Genomic DNA, 17,310 nt, shown 5'->3' with positions numbered 1-17,310 from the left:
CCCGGAACTGGAGTTCAGAGCAGTCGGGGGCTTGTGACTCCCTCCCGATTCAAAAAGACAGTCTCGTCCTCAGTCGCCAGCCCTTGCCGCGTGCACCTCCATACCTCTGCACTCCACTTCCACAGCTCCTCTGAGTCTCAGTGTGCTTTTCTCTTTCCTTCTAGTTGTAGAATTTCCACTCAGCCAGCCTTCCTGTAGTTCTGGATGATGTCTGTTTTGTCTTTTAGTTGTATTTTTGAATTTGTTGTGGGAGGCAGCAATTTCCGGTGTTTACCTATGCCGCCATCTTGGTTTCTCAAACCTATTTTTCTTGTTCTCCGAAAGCGAAATATTTCCTGTTGTGCACACCAAACAAGTCAGTCTAGGACTAATGACGTGGCAATTGGCTAAAATATTCACTACTAACATTAGTGGAGAGAAATGGTGCACCTGCGCGTAAGGCGCATAAGGGAAATGAATGCAACACAATTATAGTAATCAGTCATTAGCGAACTTTGTAGTTCGTTATTAATAATTATGTATAATAGGATATTGAAAAATTAAGCTATGAAATTTTTATTAAAACGTTTCTTACATACTGTTATATTGGCTGGGCCGCAAAAATATTCAGTGTGGACCGCGAGTTTAACATGCTTGGTGTATAGGTGCCTTTGAAGGGAGATGTGTTCACTTAAATAATTTTTGAATTATCCTAAAATTTTCAATTAAAACTTCCAATTATTTTTAAATATTTTTAAAAATGATTTTCAGAGAGAGGAAGGGAGAGGGAGAAGAGAGACAGAGAAACATCAATGAGAGAGAATCATTGATTGGCTGCCTCATGCATGCCCTCTACTGGTGATCAAGCCAGCAACCCAGGCATGTGCCCTGACTGGGAATTGAACCATGACCTCCTGGTTCATGGGTCAACACCTAACCACTGAGCAACACAGGCCGGGCTAAAAACTTCTAATTTTATAGAGCCTATTTTTAATTAAACAATATCCTTTAGTGTAAATTGAAAGAATTCATAATCAGACTATATTCAAGAGTACTCATTTTAAAGCTATATTTTTGACATTAATCTAACTGAATTTCTGCTGTCAAGTTTTTATTATTCTTACAATTCAGTTACTTTTAGTGTATTTATAGAGTTGTACAACCATCACCACAATTTAGTTTTAGAACATTTCTGTCACCCTAAACAGAAACTTTGGGCGTATTTACAGTCACTCCTCATTGCCACCCTTATTGTAAGGCAACCACTAGTCTACTTTCCATTTCTATAAATTTGCCTTTTCTATATATTCCACATAAATGGAATCATGCAATATTGACCTTTTGTGTCTGGCTTTTTTTTCATTTAACATGTTTTGAGGATCATCTATGTAGTAGCATGTATCAGTACTTCACTCCTTTTTAGGCCAAATAGTATTCTGTTACATGGATCAACCACATTTTATTTTTTAATTTACCAATTGATGTTCATTTGAGTTGTTTCCAATTTTGGCTATTGTGAATAATGCTCCTGTGAATATTTGTGCCCAAGTATTTGTGGAATATATATTTTCATTTCTCTTGAGTAGATAATTGGGGTAGTTCTGCTGGATCATATGGTAGCTCTATGTTTAATTTTTGAAGAAACTGCTTAACTGTTTTCCAAAGTGGTTGTATGATTTTACGTACTTGCCAGCAGTGTATGAGGGTTCCAATTTATCTACATTTTTGCCATACTTGTTATTTTTAAAAAATTTATCTTTATATTTTGAAGTATTACATATTTCCTCCTCTTTCCCCCCATTGACCTCATCCACCCTGTACCCACCCACCCCAGGCCCACCGCATATTGTCTACGTCCATGGATTGTACATATATGCAAAGAAGTTCTTTGGTTAATCTCTTCTTGTCCTCCCTCTCAACCCTTTCCTCTCACATTTGTCAGTCTATTCCATGCTTCCATGTCTCTGGATCTATTTTGTTCATCAGTTTATTTTGTTCATTAGATTCCACATATGAGTGAGATCATATGATACTTGTCTTTCTCTGACTGGCTTATTTTGCTTAGCATAATATTTTTCTGTCTTTTTAATTAGTGGATATGAATTAGTACCTCAGTGTGGTTTAATGGTTGGCATTTTTATAATGGCTAATGATGTTGAACATCTTTTTATGTGCTTACTGGCCATTTTTATATCTTCTTTGGAGAAATACCTATTCAGATCCTAACCCAATTTAAAAAATTGCATTATCTGTTTTTTTAGTATTGAGTTGTGGAGGTCTTTATATATTCTTATTCATTGGGGTGTTTTTTTTTCCACTCCCCCCCCCCTTAAAATGTGTTTTTATTGATGAGAGAGAAAGAGAGAGAGAGAGAGAGAGAGAGAGAGAGAGAGAGAGAGAAAGAGAGAAAGAGAAACATGGGTGTGAAAAACACCCACTGGTTGCCTCCTGCACTCCCCCTACTGAAGATTAGGACTGCAACCTGGGCATGTGCCCTGACTGGGAATCTGGTGACTCCTGCACAGGATGACGCTCAGCCAACTGAGCCACACCAGCCAGGGCTTCACTTTCTTGTCTTTTTGAAGTACAAGAGCTTTAAATTTTGAATAAGTATTTTATTTATTTTTTTCTTTAATTATTCATCCTTTTGGAGATGTGTCTTTAAGAAATCATTATCTACCCAAAGATCATGAAAATTTACTTCCTCCTAGGTTTCTTCTAAGAATTTTATAGTTTTAGCTCTTACATTTAGGTCTGTGATCTATTTTGAGTTAATTTTGGTGTATCGTGTGGCATATGGGTCAAAAGTAATTTTTGCTTGTGGTTATCCAATTGTCCCAGTATCATTTATTGAAAGACTGCTTTTTCCCCCCATTGAATTTTCTTGGCATCTCTGTAAAAAATCAGTTGACCATGAATGTAGGGATTTATTTCTGGGCTCTCAGTTCTATTTAATTGATCTGTATGTCTGTGATATGCCAGTACCATATTGTCTTGATTTGCTGCTTTGTAGTACATTTTGAAATCAGGAAGTGTCAGTCCTCCAACTTTGTTTTCCTTTTTCAAAATTGTTTTGCCCGTTTTGGTTACCTTGCTTTTTTTGTGTGCATTTTAGGATCAGCTTGTCAATTTCTGCAAGAAAGGAACCTAGGATTTGGATAAGATTGAGTTGAATCCATAGGCCAATTTGGGTATTATTGCCATCTTAACAATATTAAGCCATCTGATCCGTGAACATGGAATGTCTTTTGATTTAAGTCTTTTTAAAATTTCTTTCAGTAATATTTTATAGTTATCCAGTGTACAAGTCTTATACTTATTTTGTTAAATTTTAAATACTTTATTCTTTTGATGCTATTGTGAATGGAGGTACCTTAATTTTATTTTTGAATCATTCATTGCTAGTGTATAGAAGGTTAATTAAATTTCGCATTTATTTATACCATTATCAGAATAAATGTTTGGCAACCATGACTCCTAACAATTTGAGAGTGTTTAATTATTTTGATTTGATCAGCCACATTGTACACTGCAGTATCTTCAACTGGCTGTGGTTACCTTAGGCTTAGTTAGGTTGTAATTACAGAAGTATTGTCTCATAGAATTATCTTAGTCTTGAGTATCAGAATAGCACTTTGTATAAAATATTGGATTTAGTAACTCAGACTTAGAATAGAAGGAAGAGGGAGAGAGAGATAGAAACATCAGTCATGTGAGAGAATCATTGATCTGCTACCTCCTGCATGCCCCCCACTTGGGATCAAGCCTGCAACCCTGGCATGTGCCCTTGACTGGAATTGAACCCGGGACCGTTCAGGCCCTAGCCCTACACTCTATCCACTGAGCCAAACCAGCTAGGGCTCCACAAAATATATGTAATTTTTGAAGGAAAAATCACCTGGTTTTATTTGTAGATTATTGATGAGTAGCATCTCTATCTTAGTTGTCATTTAAATTACAAATATTTTTTGTGTACTTTATTTTGTCTATCATTTGCCATTAAAGTTTAGAGAATTTTATGTAAATAAGTAGGTAAGTGAGCAATTTATTAAGCCACCCTAATCTTGACCACATTTGCCATTAAAGTATAGAGAATTTTTAGTCAGGTTTATTTAATTTATTCTCCTTCAGTAATGGGGTGAAGCATTACATATTTTTATTTTATGTGTATGAGATGATTTATCTTTAAAACTTTAACATATTTTTCAGGGTCAGTTAAATGAAAGCATGGACCATGGGGGAGTTGGACCATATGAACTGTAAGTTTATATCAAAATATTTCATTGTTCTGTCTTTCTTACAAGTAGGTTTATCAGCTCTAGTTCATAGCCATCATGTGATTCCAGCGAACTGTTCTTAAATATCTAGTCATATATATGGACTTAGTTTATTGAGTTTGGCATTAGTATTGTAACATATCCAGGGTTTTGAGATTATGTATGGATTTTGAGAAAAAGATAATCATTCAGATTCAGTGTATATTGAATGTGAGTCTGAGTTTAATATAGAGAAACACCTTTTCTTACTGAAAAATAAAGTTATGAGAAATGCCACCAAAAGTCAAATGGTTCTTGTTTTGCTTGTAATATACCATTCAAACTAGATTTGTGCAATCTAAAGTCTTTTTAGGCACGCTCCATTAGGGGAATGGCATGGTGATTAATCTGCTCTGTACCCTAACCCTTGGGTTGAGGGGAAACTGAGGAGTCTTTAAATCATGTTCATAGCAGATATAGAAAGATGTGTAGCTATAGTGTATTAGCAAGAATTTATGTAGCATAAAGACTTGAACTAATTGGTATTTTTAGAAAGTTCTCAGGTTTTCTGCTGAAGCTGCCAATTGAGGTTGGATAATGCCTGACCTTAATAGACATTTTGAATGAACTAAATTTGAATAACTGGAAGACTTTTTTCTTTTGTCAGTTTGATAAACTTGTTCTAATTTATCTTAGTTTGGGGGTACTTGATGCTTGTGAAAATATTCGCCAGCACATTTGTAAACAAGCAGATAACTAAGCAATTTATCAAGCCACCCTAATCTTGACCTACCATGTCATTGAATCATGTTTATTTAGAACGCAGATACTAAATTTACTATCATGTATTTTTCCCTTTTACTAAATTGGGTTACATTTCTCTTTCTCCTCTTTCTAACAATATGCTGAAAGTAACTTAACTTTTTGCAAATTTTCTTTTGGTTTTGCTTTTCTCCCCAGTGGCATGGAACATTGTGAGAAATTTGAAATCTCAGAAACTAGTGTGAACAGAGGGCCAGAAAAAATCAGACCAGAATGTTTTGAGCTACTTCGGGTACTTGGTAAAGGGGGCTATGGAAAGGTAGGAAGTGTTTTTGAAATGAGAGGTGTTGTCTGTCTTGGGTTGATTTTTTTTATACCCTCTTTTCAGCAGTCCTCTTCAATCTTTGTTTGCTAGCTATCAACAAAGGATATAATCACTTAACCCTGTATTATTTGAGGGATGTACAGTAGTTTTCCTACCAACACACATGTAAAAGCATGGCACGTAATTTAAATAGACAACTATGCCAAGCAAAATCTATTAGAGGATTCATTTCTTCCTTTGGTTTTAAATGGTACTCTGTAGGTATTCTCTTGAAAAATAAACAAATCACTCCTTACTTTTAAGAGGCCTTGGTACAATATCTGTTACTGTTGTCTGTTAATCTGAATTGGTTTTCTTGTAGTATCTGCCAAGGACCATGTGGATATTTATAACATCATTTGTGGGCCATACAAAATTATCAACTTAAAATTATCCTGCTATTTTTGGTCAAACATTTAATTAACTCATCCCTAATGCCTTGGCAGGGCCAGATCATATATGGTCTGTAGGCTGGATGGTCCCACCCCTGATCTAGAGCAAGAGTTAGAGAAGTTGAAGTATATAAGAAGGGAGAAGAAAAATGGACAGAACTTCTTAGGTTTTGCTCAAGGCTTTCTAATTTAAGACCTCATCTTTGTGTGTTCTGCCCAAGGCAGTTTATTCCTAGCCATTCTCTATCAAAGCTTGAGAACTAATTATGCGATTGTGTTGAGTTAATTTTTGCAAAGCATGACTTTGTATATTATATTCTTAGGTTTAAGGACACATTCTAATATGTTCTAATCATCTTGAATATGTAACGCATGCACTTTGAATCTCACATATTTTAGCTGTTGCATGAAAATGTTTTACAGCTAGCTATTTTAAGGGATAGGTAAACAGTAATTCCTGTCAACTATTATTAAATAGTTTTATGTGAAGCAAGAGCAGTGACATTCTTGGAAGAACTTTATGAAATATTTTATAATTTTTTAAGTTTGGTATTATGCTTGTGGGAACCCTGATTATAGCTTTTTAAGCAAACTTGTATTTTATGTATAAACATGGAGGGCTCATCATTAGGTGATCATTGCCCAACTTTGCCACCAGATGTCAGCAGACCAAATAGGAAGGTCCCATGTTGTGGAACAGATTTCACTACTAAATCTTTAATATAGTCTTCTCTTTTAGCTCCTCATTTTTGCACAGACCTTCTTGATACTAGTTTTTATAAGGATATAAATATATCATTTTTTTTCTTACAAATGGGAATTAAGGAAATGTGGCTAGCATAGTTTAGCCTTTAATAACACCAAAACACTTTTATTTTTTATACAGGTTTTTCAAGTACGAAAAGTCACAGGAGCAAATACTGGAAAAATATTTGCCATGAAGGTGCTTAAAAAGGTGATACCTTCCCTCCTCTTTCCCCCAGACTATATTCTTAATTACTATAAATCCACATTTTGGTCTAAAGTTCTCAGTCAGTAAATATTTCTTACACAATTTTAAGTCCTCTTAGAATGTGAGATATGTTTGATTATTATTATAACTATTTTCTTTCTATTTGGTGAGGGTAGAAAGGAGAGCTCTTTCAATTCTCCTCTGAGGTAACTCTTTTATCTCTTTGTTCTGGTCTCCGTATTTCTAAGTAATTTAGCATATCCTGCTATCACTTAATGCATCCATTTTAGAATTATGTATAGTACAGACTTCCTGTTTTACTCTTTTTTTTTTAACCCCATCCTCCCTTTGCCCTGCCCTCTCATTTTGCTTCACTTTCATTGAATCTACTATTGTATTCTCATACCTTTCAACAACTCTGTAAAACATCTTTGAGGCCAATATTCTGTGGTCACGCTTATTAGATAATCTATCACTTTTAGGCATAATTGTCATTATTGGACTTTTCCTTTACCATAATTCTTGGAATTCTCTTGACTCCTTCAGTGTTGGATTCTTTGTTTCCTGGGTCCTATATCTTCCAATATCAGTGTCTGTAGATCCATTGGTATGGATCAATTGGTACTGAGAAAGATCCTCTATTCTTCCGTCTACAAAAAGCATTCTGGAACTAGATGAGAGAGAGGCGATGGAGATCTCACTTTTCCACACTAAGACTTGCACTGAAGTAATTTTTACTTTAGCACTCCAGTCTTACTGACCCTTCACTCTATTTTTTTCTGGAAAGCACACCTCTGAGTGAGTAGTTCCCTGGCTGGTTAGTGTGGGGACGGGAACCTTGTTGGTGTATCTGTTCCTTACACAGACTTTCAGATAATCTCCCTGTTTTTAGTCCTCCACCTTCTGCCTGCTGCAGTCTTGGATGACTGATTTTTTCCCCCCTTTCTTTTTATTTTTGCCTCTAATTTTTGAACCCTGCTAGGTTTCTGTTGATGGAATGAACTTATTTTGAGTTATTCCTCTTTGGCAGGCATTTAGGTTTGATATACTCTACAAATCATGTACTATTGCTTTATTCCCTTTCTGCCTTTTTTTGAGGTGTAGAGTTACTTATGTTTCCTAGTTTTATTGAAGATGGATTATGTGTGTTTCATTTCTTGTTCTTTTTGTTTGGGATTAATTTCTGAAAAGATCACACTGTCTTAAAACAAGGGTTAGTAGAAAACTATTAAAAGATAATTAAAATTATTTTTTGAAAAAAGTATAGTTTTTTGTTGTTTGTTTTTTAATTGATTTCAGAGAAGAAGGGAGAGGGAGAGAGATAGAAACATCAATGATGAGAGATACACATCAATTGGTTGTCTCCTGCAAGGGCCGGTGATCAAGCCTGCAACCAAGATATGTGCCCTTGACTGAAATCGAACCCGGACCTTTCAGTTTGTGGGCCAATGCTCTATCCACTGAGCAAAACTGGCCAGGGCAGTTACAGAGTTTTTAATGCTTTGGTTTCTACCTTCTTGATTTTCACTTAAGGTATAAATAACTTCTTAACTTAAAAGCTGAGGAACATACTATGGCCACATAGTATTGGTGATTTTTTTAAAGAAGCAATTTAGGTATTCTAAACATCAGTTTCTACATTAGCAAGTCAGGATTAATCTGCTGTCTGGCTTTCCCATTGAAATAATTTGAGATTAATGATTTTTTAAAAATCTGTAAACCATATTAGGTGTAGAATTGAAGACAGTATAATAATACTTGTTCTAGGAATGTTAAAAAGAAATCCTGGTCAAAATTCTTAGAGTAATTTATTCCTTTTGACATGTTGCTTATTCATGCCTGGTAATCAGGGCTGACCATAATTAGTCATAATTATATCTTGAGTGAGGTATGTTTCTGGCACTGGTATCTGTAATGAAAAGAAGAGGTGGTTTTTTCCCCCACTGTTGGTGGGTGGGTGTGGTGTATTGGGAAATCCATAGACTTAATTACTGCTAAATGTCAGGCTTCCTTTTTGGGCCCAGGCATCTAAGACAACTTGCTTGCCTCTCCTTTCACTTAGCTACCACTCCTTCCCACTTTCAGGGTTTTCCTTTCCCCAACCCTAGCTAGAGAACCAGATACTGTCCCAGTCTTTTCTTGGTGTGCATGAAAGCTCACAGGAAAAATAATGTAAGAGAGGAGGTTGCTAGGGTTAAGCCCAGGGTTTTAATTCCTAAATCTCTAGGTAAGATGACTATATATGCTCACTTTGAGTTTCTTCCTTCTGATTTTTGTTTGTTTTTATTAATCCTTACCCGAGGATATTGAATTTATTGGGATGACATTGGTTAATTGTTTTAAATCATGGCTTCATATTGATATCCCTAATTCCAGTCCAATTTCATAGGGTTCTTCTGCCCTCAGTCCATATTTACATTTCCGTTTTTCCATAGTGAGATGCCTAATGGTATTAATAAATTTACTCATTTACTCAGTTGCATGATATATGCAAATAGTTTGAGAATACCAATACTACTAACAACTACAAACCCACTAAATGTGGTTTAAGATTTCTTAAGTACAGCATAGGAACTATATAATAAATAATATTGTGATAACTATGTTAACCAGCTTAACAATAACCCACAACCTTTGGACCAACTGTAATAACTATGTATGATGCCAGGTGGGTACTGGAAATATCAAGAGAAACACTTTGTAAAGTCTATGATTGTCTAACCACTATGCTATACACTTGAAAGTAATGCAAAATAATATTGAATGTAAACTGTAATTGAAAAAGAAAAAAAAGATTTCTTTGCAATTTTTGTTATGCTATATGCACACACACACACACATATATCACTTAAATACCTTTTTATCTACTGTGGTAAGCTTTTTTTTTCCTTGTCAAAACAAGGCCACCAAAAATTAGGTTGCCTCCCTAAAAAAATGGGAAAGAGAGAGGATGTGATAAGCTTTTTAATGTAACATTTGATTAAGTATATGTATTTCTCTTGTATTCACTTTTACTTCCCTCCCTGATCCTTGTTGATTTAATTTTATTTTTGGAATGTATAAAACATTAACATGGTTCAGAATTCATAATCTCCATTTTATAATCATAGTAATATTTGATTTAGGTCAGAAAAAAAATGAATGAGAAAACCATTAAGGCATTACTCACAAGGCATATCTCATTTCCTTTCCTACCTTTCTGCTGTCATTAGCTTTGGTTTATCTTAGTTATGTTTTATAATTGCAGGTATAAGCAGATATATATATATATATATGTATATATTTTCTTACTAGAGGCCCGGTGCACGAAATTCGTGCACTCGGGCGGGGGGCGGGGGTGTCCTTCATCCCAGCCTGTGCCCTCTCACAGTCCAGGAGCCCTTGGGGGATGTCCAACTGATGGCTTAGGCCCGCTTCCCGTGGGGAGCAGGCCTAAGCATCAGTCGGACATTCTAGTGCTGCCGCAGAGGCGGAAGAAGCTGTGTTGAGCATCTGCCCCCTGGTGGTCAGTGCGCGTCATAGAGACTGGTCATTCAGCCGTTTGGTTGATTTGCATATTAGCCTTTTATTATATAGGATTTCCCCTTTCTTAAATAGAATGGTAGCATACAATGTAAACTGTCATGCCATATATGCTCTTTTGCACCTTGCTTTCATAGAGATGTTTCCATTCTTTGTATAGCTTTTTTACACAATGTGTAACTAGTCCATAGGTTTTCAGCCAATATTTTATGCATGGGCTTTTGGGTTGTTTCTAATGTTTCACTTTTACAAATAATATTGCAACTAATAACCTTCTGTACATGCTTTTTCATGTTGTTGGAGGTGCACCAGAACTTAGTCCTAGAACTTAGACTTAACATGTCCAAAACAATGCATTATTTTTCCTCAAAACTTTTTTCTTCCCTTCCATTCCCCATTATTAAATGACACCATTATCTATCCTATTACTTAAATAGAAACCACGATATCATGATTTCTTCTCACAGCTAGATAGTCAGCAAATGCTAATTATGTATCTTTACCCTTTCTTTTTTTTATTTTTAACTTTCATTTTCTTAGTTACAGGTCTGAGTTCTTGCTTAGTTTACTGTACTGGCCTCCTAACAGCTCTCATTTCATTTCTCCTGTAGAACTCAACATTGTTACTAGAACTGTCTTTCTGAAAGGCAAGTGCTTTTCATTTCCCTTACCTCAACATTTCTCCTCTGCCTCTAAGATAAGATTCAAGCGTGTTTGCTTAGATGCCCAGGCCTTCCATTTCCTGGCCTCCACCTACATCTTCCACCTAATCTCTAACCACTTCTAACCATACTGAACTACTTATAGAGTTGCTAGACACATCTTGTCCTGTTAAGCCTCTTTTGCACTGGGAATGCTTTTTTATATCCTCCACATTTTGTCTTAGTAACTTTTCATGATACAGCTTAGGTACCACCACCTCAAGGAAGACTTCTTGCCAGGTCAGGTGCAATTTCCCTGTTGACCCATAGCACCTTATGCTTACTTCCATTGACTTATCTCTCTTCCCTGAGACTTTGGGCTCCTGTGAGCTAGAGACTCCTTCTGTTAGTTCTGCTTTCTTATTACAGAGCCTGGAGCATAGTAGACATTCAACAGTTAATGAATATATGAATAAACTTAATCTTTTTATTTACATTTTTTAAAAAGTATCTGTAGGTTTGCATTTACATGTTCACTTCAAAAAATCCAAACAGTGCAGATATATATATAAGAAGTACATGTCTTCTATTTACATCTATCTCAATTTCTAGTGGTAACTACAATTAATAGTTTAATATTGGCAAGAAAAGCACAAATTAGATTTTCCATTTATGATAGAATCAAGTGTCTACTGTTTTGTTCTTATAGATCATCTCTTTTCCTTTAGGCAATGATAGTAAGAAATGCTAAAGATACAGCTCATACAAAAGCAGAACGGAATATTCTGGAGGAAGTAAAGCATCCCTTCATTGTGGATTTAATTTATGCCTTTCAGACTGGTGGAAAACTCTACCTCATCCTTGAGTATCTCAGCGGTCAGTACACGCAGTTTGGTGTAATTAATTGCATTTGCTCCAGAAACTGGGTCAAAACATCATTTTTCAATGGAAAAAATGCTTTTTCCCAATGTGATCAAATAGCTCTTAAGATTGATGAATACATTGACATAAGGAATTCAGATGTGACCAGGTGTTTCTTTTTGCAGACAAATATGAAGGAAACTTTAAAGAATAAGTTTTTTTCCTCCCATCTGTACAATTTTATCTTAATTCCTTTGTAACTAGTTACTTAACAAAATAACAAATACGTAATTGATAGTGCCATCAAATTGACTGGGTAAGATACTATAATTGGATAAGATACTATAACTCAAATAAATCATTAAAGTATTTCTTTCTAAACTGAAGTGGAAAACTCACTGACAGTATTGATTAAGATATTGAGTATTTTTGGAAATTTGTCTTAAAACAAAAATATTTTGCGTTAATGTAGCCTTATTGATAAATTATGCATTTAGATTAGAAATTATCCACATTTTCCAGGGTTTACCACCTCCTAGAAACTACTTGCTCCACATATCATTTCTAGATCACAGCAAACAAACACACTTGAGTTTTCTAAAAAATAGAGATTTCCCAATAGCATGTGACATGGAACAGAAAACTGCAGAATTTAGTAACTTTTTTGTGACATTTGCCAGTTTTCTCTTGTAACTTAATTTTGACATAATTTCATATTTACACAAAAATTTGCAAGAATAGTACATTTCCCACATACCCTTCACCTAAATTCCCCGAGTGTTATCATTTTATCACAATGTTTTGTTTCATCCGTGTCTTTCTCTTTCTCTCTATGTATATGTATATATGTGTGTGTATATATGTGTATATACATACATGAATACATATATACATAGTTCTTTTCTGAACTATTTAAGAGAGTGTTGTAGACATGATTTCCCTTTGCCGCTAAATACTTTAGTGTATATTTTCTAAAATCAATAATAGTATCTTACATAACTATACTAAAATTATTAAAAATAGGAAATTAACATTGATACAGTAATATCTGTTTTCTTTAATCTAGAACAGTTCCTCAGTCTTTCTTTGTCTCTCATGACCTTGACATTTTTGACAAGTACAGGCCAGTTATTTTATAGACTCCATCAATTTGTGCTTATCTGATGTTTCCTCAGGATTAGTTTCAGGTTATGCATTTTTGGGAGGACCATCCAAGTGACATTGTTTCCTTCTTCATGTATCAGATCAGGAGGTACATGATAGATATATATATATATATATCTTTGTCCCATTACTGTTGATGTTAACTTTGATCACATGTATAAGGTGGTGTCTGCCAGTTTTTATCCTGGTGAGGTTTTCTCTTTGTATTTAATAAGTATCATGAGAAGATATTTTGAGGTTACTTAAATATCTTGTCTCTCATCAAACTTTTCACATATGGTTTTAGCATCCATTGATTCTTGCCTAAAACAATGAACTCTGATGGTTGTCAAGTGACTTTTCTTATTCCATCATGCCTACTTCATTTGTTATTTGGCATTCAGCTGTAACGAAGCGCTTTCCTGTCCCCTCCATTGAAAAAATTAATTTAAGACTTATTTATCTGTTTGTTGACTTATATTACTGTGGACTCATGGATTCTAAGATTATTCAGTGGGATATAACCCTTTATTATCACTTATTTGGATACTCAAATCATGCCATGCTTTTTAGAAGGCTGCTGCCAGGTTCGTCTAATTTAAGAGTTATGAGGCATTCGCTAATTTGCAAAGTTGGTTTTAATTATATACTAACATTTATCTACTTACAGGTAAAATGTTAGAGAAGCTTTAATCAAGATTTTTTTTTTTAACTCAGGTCTGGAATCTATAAAAATTTTTAAGTTCATAGATATAAAAGCTAGAATTCCAAAACTTACATATTTCACATAAGAGTGGGAACACTGTTAAAAATAGGATTCTGAGGTCTTAGTTTTAAAACTATAATTTTTAGAATCTGTTTCTTATTTTTTAGGCGCTTGATGTCGTTTAATTATGGTTAAAAGGAAAGCACAGACCCTCTCATTAGAAGTGGGTTAGAAATAAAGATTGATTTATTTCTAATGTCTTTTTTGTTTCTTTACAGGAGGAGAATTATTTATGCAGTTAGAAAGAGAGGGAATATTTATGGAAGACACAGCCTGGTAAGTGAAATTTTTGTGGTTGCATGGATTCAGGTAATGTTAAAGCAAAGCCTTATTCCCACTGTGGGCAGCCAAATGACTCAATAAATTGTTCGGGAGCCATTCAGTCACTCAGGACTTAAATGGGGAGAAGCAGCTTTGGGACTGGGCAGCTTTTGGAGGTCACATCATTCCTTTGCCTTCAGGCCTTGGGTGCAACGCTCTTCACACCAGTTCCTAACAGAACCATTCTCACTGGGGCTTTCTTTCCTTGAATTGGTAAGCTGCCTGCCTTGGTTGTGGGTGAGTTTGATTTTCCAGTGAAACTTTGTGTGTGGAACAATGGAAAGTATCAGCAATCACCACCTTTTTTTAGACTTTTCAGTTCCCAAGGGGCAGTCTTAGGCAGGTGATAAGCCTGCACATATCATCTGTGGATTGATTCTATGGCCAGGATGGGATCTACCTTCCTATTTCTTCTGCTTCAAATTAAAAATGTGCACATTCTTTTGTGAAATGATAGTACTGGGTAACAATAAATCAGTTTATCCTACGCAATAATTGAATAGAAAACACTTAAATGTTTTTTCTACCTTAATTACCAAACTGCATTCCATTGTTTAATTTCAGGCCTTTTCTAACACAGAAGCTGCATTTAAGAGCCTTAGGGATGAAGTGCCCTTTTTTGGAGGAGGCTCTCTGAGCCATGTTGGAGGCTGTTTGGGGTCGTGCTGGCTGTGAAACTGCCTCAGTCCTCTAGGACACACCCTCTCCATCCTGGAGTAATCTGCAGGATTGCAACATTGTTATGCAGCCAGTATTGCAGTACCTTGTGCTTTTCGAATCCAGACAGGGTTGACTCAGCCCTTTATTCTTTTGAGGTAGATAAATTTGAGTGTCACACAGTTTATAGTTGTGGGCTGTCTGGCAAGAGGGAGGGCAGATACTGTGGGCATGTACTATGTATAAATATGCAGCTTTATTAAGTAAGGGATGAATGGGCTTCTAAGGATCAGGTTCTATATAAGGTATCTTCTCAAACTAAGATTTGCTCTTTGAGAATAACAAAATTCTTATTTCCTATGGGATTTTAAAATTGGGGGTGGGTGGGAGAAATTTGCTTTGATCTGAATGACTATTGGCCTAGTTCCTACACAGACAGAACAAAACATGACCAGTAACAGTTTGGCATATTCTGGATTTCTTAGTAATTTTAGCAATATGTTCTAATGATGAAATAAAATATAGTTTCACGAAAAAAGTGAAACATGTCTTCATGCCTTTTGGCAGCATCTTATGCCATCTCTTTCCCCGATATTCCTCCTGCCACTAATTTGGTCTTTGGTGCATGTCTATTTCTTCCAAGGTTTTTTTGCTCCATACATAAACTGCTTTGAGTAGATTACTCTTTTTAATTTTTATTAAATCACTTTTGTTTCCAGCTTTTACTTGGCAGAAATTTCCATGGCTTTGGGGCATTTACATCAAAAGGGGATCATCTACAGAGACCTGAAGCCGGAGAATATCATGCTTAATCACCAAGGTGGAGATATACTGTAAACAATTCTATAGTAAATAACCATCTTAAAATCCTCCCACACAGGTCATGGTCATTTTCAAAGCCCCATATTCACATGTCTATTATTATATACATTCTTCCCTCAGAACTTAAATGACATCATGATACTTGCTGAGATTTAAATATTTAGGTATTTATGGTTGATGAGATTAAAGGGAGTTGAGGATAACTGGCCACTATACTACGTTTTTTTAATTCTTACTCTTTATAGGTTATCATTTTTTAGAAATCCTTACATAAAATGTGGTGCGCCACAGCCAGTCCAAACACAAATTTTAGTTTATTCCTTAAATTGGAAAAGGAATCTAACTTTACATATTGGGTTTTCTTTAATGATGAAAATACATAATTGTTAGAAGCAGTACTTTTATATTTTAACTTTTATTAATGCTATAAAAAAGGACAGGCTTAGAATTGAACCAAAATAATTGAGGTAGCTTTGGAAATAAAATACTTAGTAGGCATCAGTTTATTCTTGCTGATCAGTTGTAACAACAAACATAAAAATCAGATATTAATATTCTGTACAGCTATAGGGCCTTGATTATAGCCACATGCTGCTGCAGACAGTTTAGTTTATGTGAGAGTAATCTGGGCTGGGTAGACTTGGCAATTCAGTTCACTCACACTCCAAAGGAGCAGCCAGCTAACCAGGATATCTGGGGGGCTGCTGATCCTTAGATGTCTACAAAACGATGCACAAGGTAGTTAACAGTTTAAAATCCTTAGGCAGAAAATGGTGTATGGACAACTGATGCCTGTATAAATGTTTCAAATTGTGCTTCCCACCTTCCTTCCCGCCTCGCCCCCCAATTTTCAGAGAGAGAAGAAGGGAGAGAAAGAGAAATATTGGCCAGTTGCCTCCCATACACACCCTAACTGGAGATTAATCCCGAAACCTGGGCATGTGCCCTGCCTGGGAATCAAACCCATGACCTTTTGGTTATGAGGCGATGCTCCAACCAACTGAGCCACACTGGTACCTTTCCTTTTTTTTTAAGGAGATACACTATATTTAACCAAGTACAACATGGGAATATATATATTTCCCTTTCTCCCAGTTCTGCACACATGGATATTGATTCTGAATTATAAAGCAAAGGATAGAATAGGGAAGTGATAGTTAACTTCTTTGATTCATAAGCTTGAGTGTGTCAGGTGGTTCTATGAAAAGAAAGGTCATACTTCTTCTGTGTGAGAGTAAAATACACATTTACATTTGAATCAACAGGCCAGTGCCTTTTATTTTTTCTGAAATAAACCTGGAATAGTAGGGTCCCTGGGGTGGTTGAACCACTGGATATCTATGACAGTCCAGTAAAGCTGAACTTGAACTGAAATATTCTTTGTAAGGTGGTGAGTTTATCACTTGCCTGAATCTGAGATGATGGTCCCATGTCATGTAGCAATTTTATTTCTTTTTCTGAACTGGTAGTGTATTGGCAGAATGATTTAATTTGTTATAGTGACTTTCTGAGACCATTTTAAAAGCTGTCAAGTCACAGTAATAAAAGCTACATATTTGAAGTATGAACTGAATTGCCCAGTCATGCCTTCGTTTAAAAGGTGCATAATGTCTTTATGAGGTCTGTGTGTTTAAACCAGACTTCAAGTTTTCCCAGGAATTACTTTCTCAGGATGGTAGAGGATTCTAGATATAGGAGAAGCTAGTACCTTAGATAAGCCGTTTCACTCTTTTATTCCCCCCACCCTTGCTATATAGATATTATCATTGGCAAAAAATGAATCTACCCTAACCTTAGAGTTAACATCTCATTTTATGGATGGCACCTTGGTAGTTCTTGATAACTTCAAAAAATTAAAGCAGAAAAAGTTAA

At 35.5% G+C, this 17,310-nt stretch overlaps 1 protein-coding gene across 7 annotated transcripts in view; it reads left to right on the top strand.

Moving 5' to 3' along the window:
* The window catches only part of RPS6KB1 (ribosomal protein S6 kinase, 70kDa, polypeptide 1), a 37,348-nt gene that overhangs the window by 8,399 nt on the left and 11,639 nt on the right, over positions 1-17,310 (top strand). For 6 of the 7 annotated variants that reach the window (XM_005858564.2, XM_005858567.2, XM_014531728.1 and 3 more), the window contains 6 exons: positions 4,189-4,238; positions 5,196-5,316; positions 6,640-6,708; positions 11,597-11,744; positions 13,857-13,914; positions 15,336-15,436. In XM_005858564.2, the coding sequence (XP_005858626.1) occupies positions 4,189-4,238; positions 5,196-5,316; positions 6,640-6,708; positions 11,597-11,744; positions 13,857-13,914; positions 15,336-15,436 (547 nt within the window). Of the gene's footprint in view, positions 1-3,094; positions 3,171-4,188; positions 4,239-5,195; positions 5,317-6,639; positions 6,709-11,596; positions 11,745-13,856; positions 13,915-15,335; positions 15,437-17,310 lie in introns of all 7 variants that reach the window. The other variant, XM_014531740.1, reaches the window with a different exon arrangement.

The sequence above is a fragment of the Myotis brandtii genome, unplaced genomic scaffold, assembly GCF_000412655.1.
Source record: "Myotis brandtii unplaced genomic scaffold, ASM41265v1 scaffold120, whole genome shotgun sequence".
NCBI lineage: Eukaryota > Metazoa > Chordata > Mammalia > Chiroptera > Vespertilionidae > Myotis > Myotis brandtii.
Note: the sequence above shows the minus strand (reverse complement) of the source record. Positions and strands in the feature narration are given on the sequence as shown.